The sequence below is a fragment of the Astyanax mexicanus genome, chromosome 25, assembly GCF_023375975.1.
Source record: "Astyanax mexicanus isolate ESR-SI-001 chromosome 25, AstMex3_surface, whole genome shotgun sequence".
NCBI lineage: Eukaryota > Metazoa > Chordata > Actinopteri > Characiformes > Acestrorhamphidae > Astyanax > Astyanax mexicanus.
Window position 1 is genome coordinate 26,215,778 of NC_064432.1, and position 22,486 is coordinate 26,238,263.

Below are 22,486 nucleotides of genomic sequence, written 5' to 3' on the forward strand. Positions count from 1 at the left end.
ACTCGGTATTACAACATCTCCGATTAAATAATAAATAACATTACAGTATTACAGTAAATAAAATAAATAGTGATTTAATCACTCTATATGTTTTCATTCACATTCTTTACAATTTACAAGATATACAACAATTAGTACAAAAACAGTTTAACATTGCATTGTTACAGTAGAGACAGTTATTCCAACAAAAGCATCATAAACTCTTGAATTCTCTTGATTTCAGAAGAAATAATGAAAAAGCTGGTGTTAAATTTAAACAATTCCTCGGTAAAGTGCGAACAAATGTAATTTCTACACTGTTTTAGTTTTTTTAGTTAACTGAATGTTATAAGAACGTTTCTCAATGTTTTATACAACTTGCTCATCATTCCCTTTAGTCAGGTAGTCAGGTGAGCTCTGACTTTGGCAGATTCCTATTTTAATGCCTCGTTTTAAGTGTCAGGGCTCTCTGGATTCTATCAATGAGGTGTGGAGCTACTTTGAGCTGGATAACGGTGTTAAAAGTGACATTTTTCTGCAGGGGCAAAATATGCCCCATTAAGACCCATTCTAAAGGGTATTTGGACAAACAGAATAAAATTGCTGGATCTCGGAAAGCTGCCGGAAATAGGAGACGGGTTAGTACTCTTCATCATGTTTTACTACACCCAAAGTCAATTTTACACCGGAGTTCTCCTTTAAGCCTCAACATCAGAGAGGCTTTCTCTGAACCGTAGGTGGAATTCCAGGGTTAAGGCTCGTAGAAAGTCTATGTTCACGACTAATCACATGGTCCTGGTCAGTCTCTGTTTATTTCACAGCATGTCCTTCACCAGGTCTGGATGAACATCTGCTAGACTTCGATAGAGTTCCTGTGGTGACAGAGTTTTCCCCACTAAATTAAGTAGAGCCCTGGTTTTGGCCTGTGGAGTGCTCTGGTTTCTGATCTCATTTATGTTTTCTGAACAAATGAATCGAACCAGGCGATCCAGAATGGCGTCCACATTGGTGACCTTTTGGACCAGTTCATCCCAATTCCCGAGAAAGAAGTCCATGCCTGCAAGGAAACACAAAATCAGAGTTAGTAAATATTTATTCAGACAAGAAAGAAGCACTAAAACCGCATTTCAGAAACGCTCCTTAGTTTCCCTACAACCCAACATCACCCAACATTACCGTATTTTTCGTACTATAAGGAGCACCATCAATAAACGTCTATTATCTGATCAGTTTTTATACACAAGGCGCAACAGATTATAAATTTATCTACAAAGATTTCTTTCCTGAAAACTGTTTATTTGGGTGAGTAAAGCGCTTCTCTTTATTTACAGTAAGCTTAGATTTCCAGATTTACACTACGGCTGGGTGCAGCAGCATTAGCATTAGCATTAGCGGCTAACTGTTAGTGCTAGTAAATGTCACCCAACTGCCCTACACTAAGAAACTCTAAATGTGTTCCGGTAAGCTAGGGTGATATTAGCTAGGGGTTCATACTAAATAGCTTGTTTCAACATGGCAAAAGCGCAAACCACAGTCCGTTATACTCACGTCTGAATGGAGAAAGAGCTAACTAGTTGTTAGCGCGGTTAGCAGGTAATGCTAATGCTTCTCCACCAGTGCTAGTCGGAGTTAGGAGCAGGCTACATAATACTCACCTTTGAATGGCAAAAGAGCTAACTAGCACTAGCACTGTGGTTAGCGGGTAATGCTAATGCTGCTCCAGCAGTGCTAGTCGGGGTTAGGAGCAGGCTACAGGCCCCTAATACCAGCACAGTAAGCAGATAATGCTAATACTGCTCCAGCCTCCAGTCTTGGTGCGGGAGAGCTAAACTATAGAACTAAACTATAACACCGCACTGATGATTTGTGGGACAATTTAAGGATTTTAAGTGCATCTTATAGTGCGAAAAAAACAGTATATAGAATTTTAATTGACTGCAGTCAGTGTGAACCCAAAATATTTAATGTTTTGTCCAAAAATTTAAAAGACTTCCTTTGGAAGTTCCAAGGAAAATTCTTCTTAGCATCATAATTCCCAAATAAAGGCTCAACAAACATCTTCATATTGCACAATTAACTGTCTTTCAGCAGATATCAGCATCAGATTTCTGCATCTGTAGATATTCTGATTGGAAACAACAAAATAAATGGAGATCCAAATAAAAAAAGGATACATACATTTCTTTTTATCCGGTGTAGTGATCTTTCTCTGATAACCTGAGAGAGGTGAGAAAGGAAAACAGGTAAAAGATTAGCATTTACTCTCAGATTATGTTTTCAGTAATGTAAAGACCATAGTTTGCTGGTTTCAGGTGGTCTAAGATCAGGGTTCTTTAGTGTAGCGCTGTCGGGTGGCTAGCAGTTAGCCGCTAATGCTAATGCTCCAGCCTTAGTGCTGGAGAAATTCGATAACCTAAGCCTACTGTAAATAAACCCAAATGCTTTAATTACCCAAATAAACAGTTTTCAGGAGAGAAATCTGTGTAGATTAACATCCAGCACTCGTTTACAGTTTTGTTTACTTAGCTTAACTTTACTTAACTTAGTTGTCTCTTATAATCCGATGTATATTACATGTGCAAATAGACCACAAAATAGACATTCACTGATAGTGCGCCTTATAGTGCGAATAATATGGTACTATTACAGTTAATTTTTTAAAAACGTTCCTTACTTTCATCGGATGAAGTGCTTCTGTCCTGATATTCTGGAGAGAAACAAAAACAATGAGAAATTCATTAATTTACATACAGCTAGTATTTAAATACATATATACACCTGTAAAATATATCTGATTTATGGATGGTCTCACCTCTAAGGTCTGGTAAATCATATCCCCAGACCATTTTATCGGTGCCTTTCTCCTTTAGATGTAACTTTATGTTCATTGTGTTTCTTTCCAGGTGGATCACAAACGTTGGGTTGTCGGTGAAGATGTGTCTCAGGAAAAGACCGTCCTTTATGCAGCGATATAGGAAAAGGTACACATTCAGCACGTTATACAGATGTTAATCTGGTTTTGGGAGTTCATAGTCTCCCTACTCACACTGTCTTGTATTTTCTGCTGCCTTTCCTGTTGTTCTACATCTTCACAGGTCAGGTTGTACCGGTGTCCGTGTTTAAGGTTGGTGTCGAAAGCTCCTTCAAGACGTATACTGCCTTTTTTGAGTAGCTGCAAAACATTTATTTGCATTATTTCAGCTCAAAACCAAGAGTTGTGTACAGTTATAACTAGCTCTTTCAGGTAGAATACAAATGTATAAATGTCTTAGCATGGGCTAGAAATGGAATTAACCTAATGTTGATAAAAAATTAAAACATTTAAAAAGCATGTGTAAAAGCAAGTTCACTAATTCCTCATTTTCTCTTAATAAAGTCTTTATTTTAAATAAATGGTCGACTGCATGTTCAAATAATTGATATTTAAGACAAAAAAAAACACTCCTGTTACTAGAACTCACTCCTGTTACTTTTGATGTTATAAGTAGCAGGACTGAAAGTAACAGGAATGAGTTTTTAGCGTAGAATTATCAAAAACATGAAAAATAGCTAAATGGCGGCTATGCTAATAGCATGAGGACACTGAGCACATTCTAGAGATTTTCTGTTACAATAAGATCAAATATGCAGAAAAACTAATGAGGGAATTTAATTCTGGTCTTCCCATGATCTTCAGAAGAACCAGCTGATGATGTCACTTCCTGTTTTGGAGTCACAGAACAATTAAAAAAATAATTACAAAAATTATAATTATATTTCATGGTAAAGTTTATAGTTAAAGAGTGGGGAGAATGGGTAACAAATGCTATTTTTCAGTGTTATAATTATTTTTTATTAATATTTTAATTACATATCTTACTTTTACAATTAGGCCAATGTACAATACACTATGCTTAACAATAAAATGTATTTTGTGTGCACATTTATACATGTAATTTCTTGTTTAATGAAACAGTATTTTTTTTAATGGAATGAATGATCTTTAAGGACCTTACCTTGTGCAGGTCTGTGTTATGAGGCCGTAGGAACACGTGCAGCCGGTGTTTGGGTAGAGGGTAATATGTCAGTATCAGCTGTCCCCTGATTTTACCTTTAAACCAGTTCAGCATGTATTTCAGCTGAAACAGTGACAGTCCTGGAACCCTCACGCTCACATGAGTGTGTGTGATATAATCAGCTTTCAGGACCTCCACCTTCCCTTCAGTGTAATGCTCCACAGTCATGAAGCGACAGTCATCTGCAGGGAAATTAAAACAAAATAAAATCAAGCACAGTCCTCCAATCCAATTACATTGATCTGGATTAGGACAATAATTTGATAATGGTGTTTATTACGATAAGAAATGTTTCAATAACGATTATATCATTTTTTCAGTATTTTAATATGTATTATTTAGAGAATCTGTCATGGACAGGCGTTTTTTACTTGTCAGTTCGCTGCATTCAAGCAGAGCTGAACACAATCAGCCTCCGTAGCGGGGCTACGTCAGTGCGTGATGACGTAATCACACAGGCTAGGATAAGCTAAGCTAAGCTATGCTAGGCTCTAGCACAGGACATTTTAGATGCCAAATTAGTGCCTCTGATGGCAATACACAAGCAGGGTGCAAATTACGGGGGGTATTGGGGGGGATCAGACCCCCCGATTAAGACTTCAAGCCACTCTAAAGGGGTAAAAACAATAGTTTGGGGGGGTCAAAACATTTAAATATCCTTTACTAATTACAGGCAGTATTAATGTCTGGAAGAATACTGTGATACGATTTCAAACCCCCCCTAAAGTGGATCATACCATTTCATATTAATAATATTATATTCCTCTCGTTTACCTGCTGCTGCTGGATCATTATAGATCAGGTGTGTCTAAGTTAAGGTGCGTGAGCTGCTCACGCTACAGCATTACGTGTGATTAGCTTTATATCTACTTAGCTTTCTTAAATATGCACTTAAAACACACTGTTCCCTACATAAATAACTCACATGAATTTGCTATCCCACCTTAAATTCGGCTAATTTACGATTCCGCCTTAAATGCTGTTATACCGCTGTCCGTGTTTAAGGTTGGTGTCGAAAGCTCCTTCAAGACGTATACTGCCTTTTTTGAGTAGCTGCAAAACATGCTTCATAAGCTTCAGTAGACCTGGTCAGGAATTAGTTATTAGGCTTTTAGTATCTTTTTATTAGGCTACTTTGAAAATGAACAACATCCAAGCTTTTTAAAAGACATTAGCCTTAACATTTAATATTGTAGTCACAAAGTCAAAATATGTGGATGAGTTGAGGGACAAAAGCCTTATTTATCTACAGGGATTTTCACTTACATTGTTATTTTCTATTTATTTAGACTTAAATAACAAATGATTCCTGTGGGAGAGATCCTGAAAAATACGAATTAAAATTTAATGGTGAGAAAGCTGATGAAAGATAGTAGCCAACAGTAGTGTGTGTGTTTTTGCAGGATTAACTGTGGATTTTGCTGTATAATATATTATTTATATTATGACTACTATGAATACATCTAATCTGATTCATTCTTAGCAGTTTTTCTGAGGCCAAAGTAATATTGATATCGAAATTATATCGCATCGACCGAAATTAAGGAATATATCGCAATATAAATTTTGGTCATATCGACCAGCACTAATCTGGATTAATAATTTACCTGGGGAGATCTCGCAGTGGGGGAGCTGAAGATGAGAGAGCTGACCCCCGACACATGTGATATCGTACAGAGGACCTGCTGAATACTGATTGGGTGAAGCTGAGCAGCTGCTGTCCTCGTCCACAGTTCTGTACACCACCTCTCCTTCTCCATTCATTCTGAATCCCAGCCTGGTGAAAGAACAATGGAACCATCCGGCATGTTTGCACAGAAACCTGCAGAGCGAAAATCTCAAAGTGAGTCTTTTTTCTGTGATCTCAAGCAAAATCACTCCACTGTTAATTTTTACTCAATTTTATGATATTTATGATGATCATATTGCACATTACCTGTACTTCAATTGGCCCTCCTCAGTTATCACTTCTGGTGTAAATTTATTTTCACTTTCTGTCTCCTGTGAACATTAAAACATGATTAAGCTCTATACAGATATACAGTACAGTATTTTCTCAATATAAGATGCACTTAAACTCTTTTAATTTTCCCAAAAATCATCAGAGCTTCTTATAATCCGGTGCTCCTTATGTATGAATTCTATCAGTCAGGTATTAAGGAGCAGTAAAGCCACTCTGCTGAAGTACAGAGTTATACAGGAGTTTCAGATCAATTCTCCAGAACCGGGGCTGGAGTAGCATTAGCATTAGCATTAGCCGTTGACCGCTATTTCTCCGTTCAGTGGGGAGGATTATCAGACTGTAGCCTGCTCCTATCCCCAGCTAGCACTGCTGAAGCAACATTAGCATTAGACGCTAGCCACGCTGTGTTGGTTATCTCTTTCATCATCAGAGGTGAGTATTATCAGACTGTAACCTGCTCCTAACCCTGGCTAGCACTGCTGGAGCAGCATTATCATCAGCATTGGCTGCTAACCATGCTAAGTGTTAGTTAGCTCTTTCATCGTTCAGAGGCAACTATATTTAACTGCTAATGCTAATGCTTCAGTCTTAGTGATGGAGAAATTTGGGAATGTAAGCTTACTGTAAATAAACCGAAGCGCTTTACTCACCCAAATAAACAGTTTTCAGGAGAGAAATCTGTGTAGATTAACATCCTGCGCTCGTTTGACAGTTTTGTTTACCTAGCTTAGCTTTACTTAACCTGGTTAAGACCTGCTAAATAAGAAGTTCCTTATATAGTGGGAAAAAATACAATAAGATATATTTAATCTGGCTATTCTCTATAAAAAATAAAAAAAACATACCGTAACCATCTTTAAGAAGGACCGGTTCACAAGTGCTGGGACTATCAGGTGCATGGTCTTGTTCCTTGAAATCATGGTCATAATCCTCTCGGAGAACTCCATGGCCTGAGCTGTCCGAGTCCCAACCCCAGCAATGTAGAACCTGCCTCCACATTTCTGCAGGAGCCACTGCGCTACACTTCCCTTTAAGGAAGTGGTTTTATTAGTAAACAACACGATCACATGCTTCCAGAAGCTCCGACCAAAGATCTCCAGATCCTGTAGGACTGATCTGGTCTTCTTGAGTTGTCCCTCGTGAAGAAAGGCAAGAACGATGGCGTGGGGTCCAGGGGCAAGAAGGGACCGTTCTCTTGGGAGAATTTTCTTGGCATTGCAAAGATCAGTCTCAACCAGGCACACAGTTTTCTTAGCCATCGTTCCTTTTTGAAGCACTGGTCTTCCAAAACCCAGCACCTCCTCAGCACGGGAACGACTGTCTAGGATCACGTTTCTAGCACGTTCCTCTGCTCCCTTGAATGCTAAAAGCCAAACTCTTAGCTCTGTAAGCAGAGGACTTTCTCCTGTGAAATAAAAAAAAAGCAAATGCATCAATAGAATAATGAGGTACAGCACTAAATGTAAGCAAACGTTTGGATACACCTTCCCTTTCAAAGTATTTCAATGTTATTCTTCTTTTTTTTTAAGGCTTCTTCCAAAGATTGGGTGCCATTTCTGTCCCCAGATACATTTTATTATTAAGCATAGTGTCTTGTACATTGACCTAATTGCAAAAGTAAGATATGAAATGTTACCTAAATGAATTCTTACATCTTATTGGTTTATTTTTAAAATACAAATTGTGGGAAAACCACTAGAATGTTCTATGCTTAAAGCTAATTCCTGTTGCTTTCAGTCCTGTTACTCAAAACAAAAAAAGTAACAGGAGTGAGTGCCAATAACAAGAGTGATTTAATTGGTTTGTCATAAATATCAATTATTTGAACATGCAGTCAAATAATTTCTCTTTAAAATAGAGACTTTCTTAAGAGAAAATCAAAGGAATTAGTGGACTTGCTTTTAAACGATTTTTAAAATGTCACATGAGTTTTGTAAACACCTTGAAATTAGAAAACTTGTAAATAATTAAATAAAGCTGCCTGAGTTTGATCAGTACATGTTTTGATAAATATAGGTGTTATTAGATTCAGAGTTTAAAAAAAGATTAAAAATATAAGTTTAATTTGGAGGAGTTACAACAAGCAAATGGCTCCCATTCGGTGGAATGGCCCTTAATTTATTTTGTAGATTGTAGATCAATAATCCAGACAACCTCGTCCACAACTTATCCTAGAAGTACTTCTAGTCAATGCTAAGGGAGTAACAGGTTCATGCTTGTCAGCAATGGGTGCATTAAAGTGCATGCATTCATTAGAAGGGCTTTAACAGGCTTACTTACCAATTGCAACACCCGTGGTCAAGGCTTTCTTATAGCACGCTTCTGCATTTAGCTTTTCGCCCTTCAGCTCGTGAATAAATCCTTCTATGGCGTATGATTTACTGTCTTTTGGATCCCTTGCAGCTCGATGTTCAGCAATTTCCCTCAGTTCTTTTTCACACCTCTCCCACTCTTGTTTATCATCTTGTCGCTTTAGACCCTCCATGTAATAGTAAATTGCAGACTGCTCAGATCTTTTGCTGTACAGCTGAAATTGGCCATACAATTCGTAGACTACCTGGAGATGCTCCTTCTTCTCATAAGCAAGTTGAAATGCCTGCTGGAAAAGCTCCTCCGCCTTCAAAATGTTTCCCATTTGTCCGTATTGCACCGCCAGTGTAGCCAAAGCAACAATAAACGTGGGCTTCAGCGAAACGGCTCTTTCCATGAGGTAGATGCTCTTCCGAAGACAGTTCTGTGCTTCATAGTTTTCAGTTTTACGACAGTGTCCATATTTCTTTTCAAATTCTATCTTTTTTGTCATGTAGCATACGCCTAACTGATGATAGGTGAAGGCTGAATCGGGGGTGTGTACAAGTGTTTTCTCCAGCTGGCAAATGGCAAAGTCGACAGATCCCAGCTTACGGCAGAATATCGCTACATATCGCATTACATGTGGATTCTCAGGCGACATCTTAAGCGCCTTCGCTACCAACATGATTGCCTCAACAGATTCGATCATCTGAAAGGGATCCTGCACTTTGGAGTGAGGGCTAGATGGACTCTTGTTTATCTGGATTAATCTGAGGGCCAAAAACACAAGGAGAACGGCATCTTCTGGATTCAAGTCAATGGCACGTTTGAGTTGGGCAATAGTCATCGAGTCACGTGAACCTGGGGGATCCAATGTTGTGCGATATAAAGCAATAGCATAACCAGCGTTTAAGTCACGGTCATCTGGATTTGTTTCGAGGGCCAGTCTGAAGCATTCTCCAGCACCATTGTAGTACTTTCTAGAAAACTTAAGGAAGGCCCATCCTTTTTCCCTGAGCACCTCATTGTGGACTTCGTTACTGGATCCAAACTTTACCCTGATCTCATCCACTTTCTTCAAATAATCTTCAGCCAAAGAGACTTTCCCCATGTGAAAGTACAACCAGGCGAAGTCCCCATAGGTGACCATGAGAAACTTCTCACTCCTCTCACCAAAGTGTCGTTTGGCATGGTCCTCAGATTTGCTAAGATCTGCAAGCGCTTCAACCAGATCGCCATAGAGATACCTAACATACGCCAAAGAGCAATACGAACGAGTGACTCTCGCCTCTCCAGATTTCAATTCCAGTTCAATCTGCTCTCTTAAGCGGTTGACCAAGTCGTGGAGACTGAAATCCTCCTCACTCAGAGCCCAGGTAAAATGACTCTCGAGGAGAAGAAGTCTGGACTTCAATGGATCCATAAGGCTGTAACTGAAAATTGAGATTTGTAAGTAGACATACATTTTTTAAGCCAAATTTCATCCAAAATTATCTGAGCTAATGAACCAACCCACTCTCTAGGACCTCTAAAACATCTTGACCTGTGCTATGAACTGAAACGCTGGTGTGAACAGATATGGCCCATTCAGGAAAAAAGTTCATACTCGTTTCAATCACGTTTCAGTGCACACCTTTTTTCTCTTTCACCTCACATTATCCTAAAGTAAAGCAGAAAGTGAATCACAAAACATTTTACAGTTCTGACTAGACCAGATTAACCTGCTCCCACTGCCTCGTCTAGAACTGGTTTACGCATTGTAAAGAGAGACTTCAACAGTCAGGTCAGAAGCATTCACCACAGGAACGCTAATGCCAGTGTGCATTCTTACATTATTATAGGGGCTAAATGCTCAATAATTAGGAATATGAGTAAGCAATAATACACAAGAGGCAGTGCTATAATGTGTTATATTGGTACTGCTGTGATGCGGTCGTAGATCAGCACAGCAGTGCCAATATTACATGTTATAGCATGACCCTCGAGTGTAGTATTGCGATTATACCACAGTTCCATTATCACTGTTTTTTTTAAATATTTTGAGTTCAAGAGGAGGAGAAAATAGCTGTTTGGTTTGTAAGCTCTCTATTGTTAGATTACCTGTATGTGGCGGAGTAATACATGGACAGCTTCGGCACTCATAGAATGCCTCTCAGCCGCAGGGTCGGAACTAACTTTGGTATAATAGAGGATAAAGTCATTTTTTTCTAGTCAACAGTTTAATCAATATCTCTATAATATTAATGCATTTCCAAAGAATTCATCATCTAGTCCCTGATCCTACCTATTCTTTCAGATTTTCAATAAATTATCTGTGCACTTTCAAAGTCCTCAGTGCCTCCTTTTTAAATGTCATGGCTCTCAGAATTCTACCAATGAAGTGTGGAGCTACTTTTAGTTTGTTAATGGTGTGAAAAATGCCATTTCTTTGCATGAGCAGCTCTAAGCCCCTATCTTTATCATTGTAAGGCATTCAAGGGCATTGTAAGCCTGTTGGGAGCTTGACAATTACGACTAAACATTAGAACAGAAACTACAGAACTCCAGACTGGAACCTCATGGTCCATACTGGTGTTTCCACAACAGTGGTAGAATAATCACAGCAGAGCAGGAGCAGCGAGTGCAGGAAGAAGAAGAAGAGGAGGAACAGGGGTTACAGGTAAACGAAAGTGTCTGTGTGAAACAGAGTTCCTGGTTGGGCCGGGAGTATTGCAAACGAAATCTACTTAATTCTTCAGCTTAAAAAAGACCTAAACTGCTCCCTCTACAGTATTTAACACTACAGTAATCAGACAGAGTTAAAGGAGTTAAAGAAAAGTCCCTGTAAACACAAACAGCAGAGTAAAATCAGCGTTCTCAAGCCTTACCGACTCCAGGGCTGCGGAGCAGAGTGGGTGGAGAGATCCACAGAACTGTGGGTGGAGAGATCCAGAGAAGTGTGGGTGGAGAGATCCACAGAACAGAAGAGTACAGAAGACTCAGTTCTGGAGTTCAGTGGATCAGATTAACTCAAACCTGCTGTTTTACTTTAAAGCTCAATCTGATTCTCAGCAGAGAGGAAGTGATTTACAACCAGGAAGGGCATTTTTAAAACATTTTTAAAACATTGAACTATGTCTCTCTCTCTCTTCCTCCCTCGTTCCCTCTACCTTTCTCTCTCTCTCTCTTCCACTTTTCATCTCTCCTTCGCTCCCTCTCCCTTTCTCTCTCTCTCTATTTTTTTGCTTCTCTCTTTCTCTCCCCCTCTCTCACTCACACTATTTTTTTGCTCTCTCTCTCTCTCCCTCTCTCTCTCTCTCTCCCCCCTCTCTTTCCCTCCCTCTAGGTCACTTACTCTCTTCCTCGTTCACTCACTTACCCTCTCTCTCCCTTGTTCACTGACTCTCCCCCCTCTTTTTCTTTCTCTCTCCTTCCCTACCTCGTAGTATCTCCCTCTTTCTCTCACTTCCTCTCTCCCCCCACTTTTTGCTCACTCACTAACTCCCTTTCTCGCTCTCCCTCGTTCACTCCCTCTCTCTCAGTCCACCCCTTCTCACTCTCTCTCTCCCCCTCACTCTCATTCACTCACTTTCTCTCTTTCTCCTTCTCCCGCCTTCTCACTCTCTCCCTCCCTTTGTCTCTCTCGCTCTCTTTTCCTCTCTCTCCTTTGCCCACTTTCTCCCCCTCTCTCTGTCTCTCCCTCTTTCTTGCTCTTCCCTGTCTCGCTCTCTCACTCTTTCTCTCTCTTCCCTCTCCACTTCCTCTCTCTCACCCCATTTTTTGCTCACTCACTCTTTCTCTCTCACTCACTCCCTCTCTCTTGCTTACTTACTCACTCTCCTCACTCTCCCCCTCCCTCTCTTTCTCCCACACTTTCTCTCTCTCTCTCTCTCTCTCTCTCTTGAAAGCTAAAGACACACACCTGAGGAAAACTGCTAAATGTTAGTTGTTAAATGTTGAATTCTTGCACCACAACTTTGTAAAATTCAGTCAGAGACCCACCATCATCCAACTCATGCTGCCTAGTGTTCAGCCTTTCTCACAAGATAGCACCTCACAAGTCAGTGTGTTCTTTTCGAATGCCAGGGCATCACAGCTCCCCCTATACTGAAATATTACTAAACTTCCTAACTGAACTGTTGTAAATTCCTGTTTTAACATGTGATCTCGTGGATGTTAAAGTAAATTTTAAGTATATTGTGTAAAAGTCCTGCATTCCTTAGCAGGCAGAAGGATCATGTTGATCATGTTGGAACATGTTGAACCTCTGGCCATGCCTCCCATCGGGCAGGTACTATACTTTCACTCATACAGGACCGGGATCCTGTCTCGCTAAAGGAGGAAGAAATATTGTACGTCTGAACAATCCTCAAAATAAGGTTTTCTAAGGTACATTTCTTCAGTTGTGCTTGTTTATCTTGATAACAGAAAACACAGGTGCTCCACTGACTGAATAAAACCTAGGCCAGGAGTGGGCAATTAATCTTCCTAAGGGGCCATGTGAAAAGTAAATGTGGGAGACACCTCTAGACCACTAAAATTACGGACAGAATTACAGAACATAGAAACTCGATTGCAAGGAATGATTTAACTAACCCTGTAGCACGCCATTTTTAAGAAAAAGGCCATTCTATTTCTTCTTTTTCTTTTTTGAGGGATTTAACAAATACAAACTACACAAAGAGGAGGTAATACGAACAAAAAAGAAAAAAAGAGAGAAGTCTTTTGGATTTTTTATCTTAAAAGTCTATTTCCTGAAGGTATGAATGAGGATTTTACGATAAAATAAAAATAAATAAGGAATAAAAACACAACATGACCACAATAATGTCACTTTTTATTATTTATTATGTATTATTGTGTACCCCTCCCCTATATAACGGTAGTTTCATACCTTTATCATTTAATTACACCCTTTTAAAGAGAAACAGGTTTCCTTTAAGGAGAAAGATCAAGTTAATATCTGCATTTACACTTAACTACACTTCTTCTACTGTGCTTTCTTATCGTTTTTCATCATCATCTTCCTCCTCCTCCTCTTCAGCCTCTTCATCATCTTCAAGAGTTACCACAGGGCTGGTTACGGCCACCTACATCTACAGAACAACAGAAGAGCAGAATAAATGAAGCTCAGTCCAGCTCACACTCTAAACCTACGATTAGCATGAATTAAGTCTGTTTTATGTAAAATTGGATATTTCAAAACATTACTTACCTATTTTGAGTTAAGTGAACATTTATGGCCAAATAAACTGTACATTCAAATGGGATTTTTGAGTTGAATTAAATAACTATTACTATTACGACTAAATAAAGTTTTGTCTCAGTCTTCTTTTCTATTGGCTTCTGACATAATCTATTCGTATACTGGGCGTGTTTCCTTAATTTTCTCTCTCTCCATCTAATTTTCTATAAGTTTTTAAAATCTGTATTATACATAAATTAAATAAAAATATATTGTATCTACCTGATCACAAAGTAGAGATTAAAAAGGCTTACATAGAGAATTAGTGTGCAAAGCGAATTATATAAAAAACATTACTATTAATCTTCGATTAAGGCATATTAATAACTAAATAAACAACAAATTACATCAAATAATTTCGGTAAATCCAACTCAACCAGACTGACAGGGCATAATTTGTTTTTTTTTTCAAACAGATTTCCATCCCCTTTAAATTTGCACATATATATATATATATATAAAATCTCATTTTTAACATTAACATTTATTTTTAAGAAAAGTAATCATTGTAAAATAGGTCATTTTATATAAAAATTATTTCTTAGTCAGGATTTCCTTTTTATTTTTTTATTTTATTTATATATATATGATGAGTTTCTTTGATTTTAACAAATTGAAAAGCTCTGGAATATAATCAAGAGGAAGATGGATGATCACAAGCCATCAAACCACCAAACTGAACTGCTTGTATTTTATCACCAGGAGTAAAGCAGCATAAAGTTATCCAAAAGCAGTGTGTAAGACTGGTGGAGGAGATGCATGAAAAAAACTGTGATTAAAAACCAACCAGGGTTATTCCACCAAATATTGATTTCTGAACTCTTAAAACTTTATGAATTATATATGTATATATTGCCTGCATGAGCATGCTATCCCTGTAGAGGGAGACAGTACCTAATAAGTCATCAACACACAACACATGATTAAGAAAAAAAAAGGAAAAAAAAATAAGTGGTTCAACCCAAATTACTGGCCAACCACTACTGCCTGTGCAAGATGATATATTTTTATTAGGGCAGTATTTACATTTATTTATATATACACACCGTCCTATGATCACTACGTTCACTATATAGGGAGTAAGGGAGGAAGTTGAGATATAGAATCAGAATCAGGTGCTTTAATTTAATGGCAGTGTTTTCATAAAGCTCATTTTTTACCTGTCCACACAAAAACAATGAAAATATAACCTAAGCAAATCCACTAACTCCTTTCATTTTCTCTCAAGAAAGTCTTTAATTTAAAGAAATGGTTATAGACTGCATGTTCGAATAATTGATATTAATGACAAAACAATTAAATCATTCCTGTTACTGGAACTCACTCCTGTTACTTTTTATGGTTTGAGTAACAGGAATGAGTTTTTAGCAGAAAATAGAAATAGCTAAATGGCACCTATGCTTATAGCATGAGGACAATGATGTCATTCTAGTGATTTTTAAAAATTGTATTTTAAAAATAAACCAATAAGATGTAAGAATTAATTTAGGTAACAGGACTGAGTGTTGAGACTGAGCTCCTCAGTCATTACAGTTACAATAAGATCAAATATACAGAGAAAAAAACTAATGAGGGAACTTTGTTTGTTTGGAATTTTGTTTTTCCCATAATCTTCAGAAGAACCAGCTGATGATGTCACGTCCTGTTGTGGATGTGACTTCCTGTTGTAGAATGTTCCAGATGTTTCAGATGATCAGGGTAATGTGTTACGGTAACAGGACTGAGTGAAACCACAACACAGGGACACAACTAAAATGTGTATTTTAACTTAAATATTGTGGATTTATTATGAAAAATATTTTTAAAGCATAGACAGGATTTGGAGTCAAACAACAGGGCAACAAATATAAATATATATATATATATATGAAGGATTTTAATAAATATATTTCATGGTAAAGTTTATAGTTAGAGAGTGGGGGGACAGGTAATAAATGCTATTTTTCAGTGTTCTAAGTAGTTTTTATTAATGTTTTTATTTATATATCTTACTTTTGCAATTAGGTCAATGTACAATACACTATGCTTAATAATAAAATGTATTTTAAAGTTATTTTGTGAGCACCTCACATTACACTACACCCACATTCTTACTGTATTATTATGTAGTTACCTTTAGTTCTGAGCTTTTCTGGATTGCGGGTCCAGTGCAGCTCAGTAGGAGGCGCTGCTCTGAGGGCAGCAGATTTAATCTGTAGAGAAAAAATGACTGAAAATTAAACAAATTTACTGATAAAAAATCAGATTTTTGATCATTGTTTCTCTCTCTCTTTCTCACCTGCTGAAGAACTTTATCTGTTACTGTAGAGTCACCCAGGTTCTCACTGCTGTACATCTTCATCCTCAGGTTTCCTTTCTTAATAAGCTCTTTAATAGAGGAGAATTAAAGTTTATTATCTAGAATTAAAGGAAATAATTCACAAATTTATAAAACAATGTGTGTAGAAAATAGCAGAAATGATAGACTGTGTCATGAATCTAATTAACATATGAATAATAGGGGTGGACAATATTATATCGTATACAATATATCGTGATACAGAAATACCATGATATTAAAAACCCATATCGTGATAATAGGGCTGTTCTGTCTTAAAAGTAGTCTATTATTTACTGTGAAGCTTTAGGTGTATTTATTGTATAATTGTTTTAGTTTGCAGTTTATATGCATGCACTAAATATTCTGCAATATTATTTGCTGCATTATATTATTTTATGCTATATTATTTATTTTCCCACATTATAATTATACTGTTATACTATTATACTATATTCCTGAAATGAATGAATTAATTATTTTAGTTTTCCTATATCGCCAAGTATATCGTTATCACAAAAATACCCTGAAATATCGTGATATTATTTTAGAGCCATATCGCCCACCCCTAATGAATAATAATAATGAATAATCTGATAACTCTTGTTTAGGAGTAAAATGACAGTGGCTTGCAAAATAATTTTTACCCCTTGAAATTTTTCATTTCATTTTGTCACCTTACAACCACAAACTTAAATGTATTTCATTAAGATTTTAAGGGTTGAACCAACACAAAGTAGAACATAAAATGAAGTGAATTGGAACGAAAACGATACCAAAATTTAAACATTTGATCAAATTTTACTCACTTTAAGTGCGTATTCTCCTCTATAGAGATTCTCAGGCATGGCATCACTAGTTCTCGAGTGTGTTAAGATCAGGTGTGTTCTCATGATGATAAACGTTGTTTACGGAGAGCTGTGATGTGAGTCGCCGATTTCCCACAGTGAGAAATCGTGTTATTTGTGACCCTGTGTCGCCAATCAGTCATGTAGTGTGAAAGTCTCAACAACTGAAGGACTCGCGATTACAGCACAACCAGTCGTGTAGTGTGAACCTGGCATAAGGTAACAAAATGTGAAAAAGTATAAAGGGGTATGAATATCTTTGCAAACCACTGTATATTCGTTAGATTTTTGGTCAGGTGAAAATGAGCCCCAGTAGCTTCTCTACAGGTGACCCCATACAGGTAACCCCGCCCCCTTACAGAACCGCAGAACGCTGGACCAACCAGGAGCTTTGTAGACTTCCACCTCACACAGCGTGAGAACCGCACCATCAGCAGGAATCACCAGATTCACGTAGCGTCCCGTCATATTACACGTAAAATTATACGAAACTGCAGGAACCGTAGAGTTTATTACTGCACACCTGGAGAGAGAGAGAGAGAGAGAGAGAGAGAGAGAGAAGGAGAAACAGAGAGAGAGAGAGAAATAGAGAAAGAGAGTATAGCAGGAGAGAGCTTATGTGCAGAGGATACATCAGAGACCCCCCTCCTGCAGGTTTAAGTTCATTTTTACTCTCTACTCTACTGCATAAATTAATTAATAAAATAAAAAGTGTTCAGCATCACGTATCACACTTTACATATATATATATATATATATATATATATATATATATATGTACAGGGCTAGCTTAATGTTAGCTGTGCTAATTTAGCCTTAGCTTGTGTCTGCTGAGCCCAGGTGCATGGTCCGTTAGCAACCCTGCTAATGCTGGCTGTTAGCATCATTAACCAGCTAGCCAGCTATAATCTTACTGAGCCCAGGTGCTGGGTCCATTAGCATTTCAGCTCTAACCCTTGCTAAGGTCGGATGTTAGCAAAATTGCTAACCCTCTGCAGTCCTACTGAGCCCAGGTGCTGGGTCTGTTAGCATCTCAGCTCTAACCCTTGTTGAGGCCGGCTGTTGGTTTGAGAAGAAACGATGGATAAGCAGGTGTCCCAATACTTTTGTCCAGGAAGTGGCGGGACTCACCTGGGGTTGTTGTTGCCGTTGTTTTGTAAAGAGTTTCCGATGCGGATCTCGGTCCCGTTCAGGCGTTCAGGACAGCAGTCTCCTCTGTTGGTGACGATCACTTTACCGATGTTGAAGACGTCCAGCAGATCCACCCTCCACCAGGGCTGGTTCTCGCGGTCCGTGGTGGAGCAGGACAGAGCGTAGATGTTCGTGTTTGTGATTCCATCATTAGCGAGAGCGGCGTGAAACTGAGGAAAATCTGAGGATGAGGACTGAGTTGCATTTCCTCGCAGGGCCAGATCTTCTGCACAACAAACATTACAATAAAAAGCTTTTTCAGTGTTATTTTATATATTGTATTTATATAAAGACAAAATAATTCTACAGTACATTGCCATTTATAATGACCTGATTAAATCACAACCATTGCATAAAAAAGATGTATAAATATAAAGATATACAGTGTTGGGCACGTTACTTTGAAAAGGTAATTAGTTATAGTTACTTGTGTCTTCTTTAAAAAAAGTATCAGAGTTACTTTTGTGTTACTCGCATGTATAAATGTGCACACAAAATAACTTTAAAGTACATTTTATGATTAAGCCAAGTGTCTTGTACATTGACCTAATTGCAAAAAAATACGATATGTAATTAAAAACATTATTTAAAAACTACTTAGGAGAACACTGAAAAAATAGCATTTGTTACCTGTCCCTCACTCTCTAACTATAAACTTTACCATGAAATATATTTATTAAAATCCTTCAGAGATGTTTTTTTTTTGCATTATTGTGTGACTACAAATCACATATATGCTTTAAAAATATAGATTTTTTCATAATAAATACATAATATTTAAGTTATAAAATACACATTTTAGTTGTGTCCCTGTGTTGTGGTTTCACTCAGTCCTGTTACCGTAACACATTACCCTGATCATCTGAAACATCTGGATCATTCTACAACAGGAAGTCACATCTACAACAGGAAGTGACATCATCAGCTGGTTCTTCTGAAGATTATGGGAAGACCAGAATAAATTTCCAAAGTTCCCTCATTAGTTTTTTCTGTATATTTGATTTTATTGTAACGATGACTGAGTAGCTCAATCTCAACACTCAGTCCTGTTACCTAAATTCATTCTTACATCTAATTGGTTTATTTTTAAAATACAAATCTTGGGAAAATCACTAGAATGTGCTCAGTGTCATCATGCTATTAGCATATCCGCCACTTAGCTATTTTACATGTTTTTGCTAATTCCATCCTGTTACTTTTAATCCTGTTACTCAAAACATAAAAAAAGTAACAGGAGTGAGTGTCAGTAACAGGAGTGATTATTTTTTCTCATAAATATAAATTATTTGAACATGCAGTCAAACATTTCTTTAAGAAAAATTAAAGGAATTAGTGGACTTGCATTTAAACATGCTTTTTAAATGAGTTTTGTTAACACCTTCAGATTAGAAATCTTGTAAAAAAATAAGTAAATCTGCCTGAGTTTGATGAGTACATGTTTTAAATAGGTATTAAATAAAAATAAAGCTGATTTTAGTGGATGCTGACCTTGCTTGTTGATCACGTCTGGAGACACAGTGGAGAAAAAACACAGCAGCCCTGAGAACAGTTTCCATTAAACAGTTAATATTTAACCCTTTATACTATAAATTAACACATGAAACAAGAAAAACAGCAGCTAAAACTGACATGTCATGGCACAAGTAATAGTATTGTGTCCCATGACTTTTGCCCTGTGCCGTGGAGGCTGAAGAATGCGCCTTATAAGATATGGTTTGGTTACTGGAGGAACAGAATATAAGTTACGTGCAAATTATGTCATATTAATATTCTAATTTAATAAGCAGCATATTATCTTAAACAACTTAATCCAATGCAGTTTATTAAACAGGGATCTTGCACCATTTTAAAAGTTAAATTTAATGCTTTTTAAGACCTAGATAAATATAGTTTAAGACCCCAAAATGTAGTCATAATTCTTTGGGAGAAAATCATTTTTTGTATTGGAAACCTCCGCCAACCTTAGTTCTATTCCCAGTAGTTTAGCTAACTCACCAGTAAGGTCAATTTGTTAGCTAGCTCACCGCTAATGATAGCTAGCTCTCCGCTAACCTTAGTTCTCTCCTCTGTACCTTGCTAGCTCGCCGCTAATGTTAGTATGCTAGCTAGCTCAACAATAACCTTAGGTTTCTCCTCGATAACATAGCTAGCTCACCGCTAATATTAGTATGCTAGCTAGCTCTCCGCTAACCTTAATTCTCTCCTCGGTAATGTAGCTAGCTCACCGCTAACGTTAGTATGCTAGCTAGCTAGGTGCTAAATAGCTATCTGCTAACGTTAGCTATCTGCCTGGATTAGATTAAACACACATATAGAATATAACACACATGCAGATAAAATCTTTTTAACTGTCGTTTTTTTTAATTAAGATCATGCTGGAATGAACCCTGTAATATTGTTGATATGCTGAACATCAGCTGTTTTGTTTTGGGTGGTTTTCTCTGCATTTTGCCGGATTTGAAACACGTTTTATTCAGTGACTTGGTTTTATCTGGACACCACTGTAACAATCTGGCAACCCTGATGGCTCATACTCCTGAGGATGGGAGGATGCAGGACTTTTATTCTGTAATTGGAAGAGCTGCATTATTTATAAAGTCATATTTTAACTTTTTAAACATACAATTAATGTTTACTGAATTAAATGTAATAAAACACTAATAAAAATCATAAAAAATATCATTTTTAACACCCAGATGTTACATAATTCCACGTTTAAGTGTTTTCTCTGGTCATGTGACGTTAATGCGTGAACGCATGCTTTGGTTCTGAGATGAAGACTTTATTTCTGCAGGTTTTAGAAGGTCAGATTCACTTTGCAAAGCAAATGAACAGAAAACGCTCCGCTGCTTTTACAGTCCAGGCAGAACCAAAACCATCCGTCTTCAGCCCGACTGACAGAACTCCGTATATATAATAAATATATAAACATAAAATTATATATACGCCAGTATTATACACAACCTGTAACACTGTTCTCAATGCTGAGGCTTTAACTTCTTAAAACTTCAGAAAATCACAGGATTTTTACAGTTTAAAGGTGGAGATTAAATAAATGAGGAAAATCTTGAGAAAATGTCTAAAAGGTTAAAAATTAATCATATATAATTTATTCACATATCCTCAAAGATTCTTAAAAAACTACCATAAACAGAAATAATATAATTTATTAAATACAGTAAAATCACTTTTAATTTCAGCTGTGCTTTCATTAGTGTAATTTAGGATTTTAGATTAGTATTGTAATTTAATGATAAACTGTGAAATTTAAATGTAAAAAAAAAGTCAAGAGTTTACCTGATAGAAGAAGGAGGCACTCAAAGGACAGCGTCATTTTCTATTAGACAAAAATATAAAAAGTTCAGAATTTTCAAAAACAGAAAGAAAAAAGAGAAATCACTGTCTTTTTTAAAAATCACAGCTTCTGGCTGTTTTAACTGTTTAGTTTTAGTTGTTGTTAGACCCTTTATAAGGCCCAAAAAATCTTAAACTGTCATCATGAGCCCGAGCCCGGTTTAAACCCCACATTTTTTTTTTAGAAAGTAGAGCGTTAAAACTGAGCTTTTAAAAACATTTTAATTAAGTTTGCAACACTAAAGAAGCCTAGACCTATTATTTAAGAAAAAGGTTTATTAATAACAGCTACACAGTGCACAAAAAGCTGCGTGATTATTACATTCTATCTTGCACAACTTTTATTTAAAACACAGTTTCATTTTTTACTTTGCTATATTGTAATTATCACGCCATAGCTTTATATATATATATATAAAAAAATAGCATTAAAAACAGACAAAACCGTTACAGACAATTTTCTTGAGCCTGAGTCGGGTTCAGGAGAGTCTAAGCTCTAGTTGTTTTAGTTGGGTAATTATAAGCTATTTTCATTTTCCTTTATCAATCGGAATTTAATTTATTACTCTATGGTTTTAACTTTTTTTAAGTCTGCATTTCTTCTATATTTTAAATCAATTTCTTTTCTTATTTTTTACTCTATTAATTGTATTAAATCTTAATATTTACATATAACTGTTTTCTTGCTAAGAAAAAAAAAAGAACAATATTAAGGTCATCCAAACTGACAGAGAGCCATATATTGAGTTCCAGTTTCTTCAGACTAAAGACTCGAGTACTTTAGAGAGTTTTAAATTTGTTCAGTGTTCTTTAGAGTTTTTCGGATTTCATTAAAGATCTTACCAGTTCTTCAGAGATCTTTTGAGTTCCTCAGAGATCTTAGTTAATGCAGTGTGAGGGATGTTGGTAAGTGCAGTGCTAAAGTTAATGGTGAGCTGCTTTATTTGACTCGGGTAAAAAACCTCTTGGGCTGCAAGTGGTGGGATTCTCTTTTATTTGAAAGGCAAATGCTCTGGCAAATTTGATGTTTTAATGCAAATGATCAGCAAACAAAGTGTAAACCATTCTCCAGAAGATTCTCCTGTAATACATGCTGCAAACTGGCCACCATCAGACCCTGTGATGAATCGGCAGGACTGAGACACACGCAGATACACAGATAAAAAGTCAAATGTTGGATTAACTCCCAAAGGGTTGATTTTAACTCTTTCCCAGAGTTTAGGTACTGTAGCTCCACACTCTTTGGAGTTAAATTAAACATAA

The 22,486-nt window shown here is 37.0% G+C and overlaps 2 protein-coding genes across 2 annotated transcripts; both read right to left on the reverse strand.

Annotated features, from left to right (window-relative positions):
- Positions 1-58: 58 nt before the first annotated feature.
- Positions 59-11,440, reverse strand: LOC103030053 (uncharacterized). The gene is made up of 11 exons (XM_007253174.4): positions 11,157-11,440; positions 8,278-9,722; positions 6,843-7,402; positions 5,971-6,035; positions 5,642-5,856; positions 3,975-4,216; positions 3,026-3,151; positions 2,792-2,936; positions 2,654-2,686; positions 2,158-2,196; positions 59-1,036 (listed from the first exon to the last, which is right to left on the reverse strand). Exons 2-11 carry the CDS (start codon positions 9,710-9,712, stop codon positions 795-797), a joined length of 3,102 nt encoding a protein of 1,033 aa, XP_007253236.3. The 5' UTR covers positions 9,713-9,722; positions 11,157-11,440; the 3' UTR covers positions 59-794.
- Positions 11,441-13,271: 1,831 nt separating this feature from the next.
- LOC103039929 (fucolectin-like) lies at positions 13,272-21,203 on the reverse strand. The gene is made up of 8 exons (XM_049472402.1): positions 21,167-21,203; positions 19,358-19,408; positions 17,810-18,095; positions 17,062-17,201; positions 15,792-15,880; positions 15,627-15,705; positions 14,370-14,407; positions 13,272-13,358 (listed from the first exon to the last, which is right to left on the reverse strand). Exons 1-8 carry the CDS (start codon positions 21,201-21,203, stop codon positions 13,272-13,274), a joined length of 807 nt encoding a protein of 268 aa, XP_049328359.1.
- Positions 21,204-22,486: the final 1,283 nt, after the last annotated feature.

Coding starts and splice junctions, on each gene's coding strand:
- LOC103039929 (XM_049472402.1), bottom strand. CDS start 21,203: ATGACGCTGTCCTTTGAGTGCCTCCTTCTTCTATCAG. Junction 19,409..21,166: donor GTGCCTCCTTCTTCTATCAG/GTAAACTCTTGA, acceptor AACTGTTCTCAG/GGCTGCTGTGTTTTTTCTCC. Junction 18,096..19,357: donor AGACGTGATCAACAAGCAAG/GTCAGCATCCAC, acceptor TTTGTTGTGCAG/AAGATCTGGCCCTGCGAGGA.
- LOC103030053 (XM_007253174.4), bottom strand. CDS start 9,712: ATGGATCCATTGAAGTCCAGACTTCTTCTCCTCGAGAGTCATTTTACC. Junction 6,036..6,842: donor CCTTCTTAAAGATGGTTACG/GTATGTTTTTTT, acceptor TAATGTTCACAG/GAGACAGAAAGTGAAAATAA. Junction 3,152..3,974: donor ATAACACAGACCTGCACAAG/GTAAGGTCCTTA, acceptor AATGTTTTGCAG/CTACTCAAAAAAGGCAGTAT.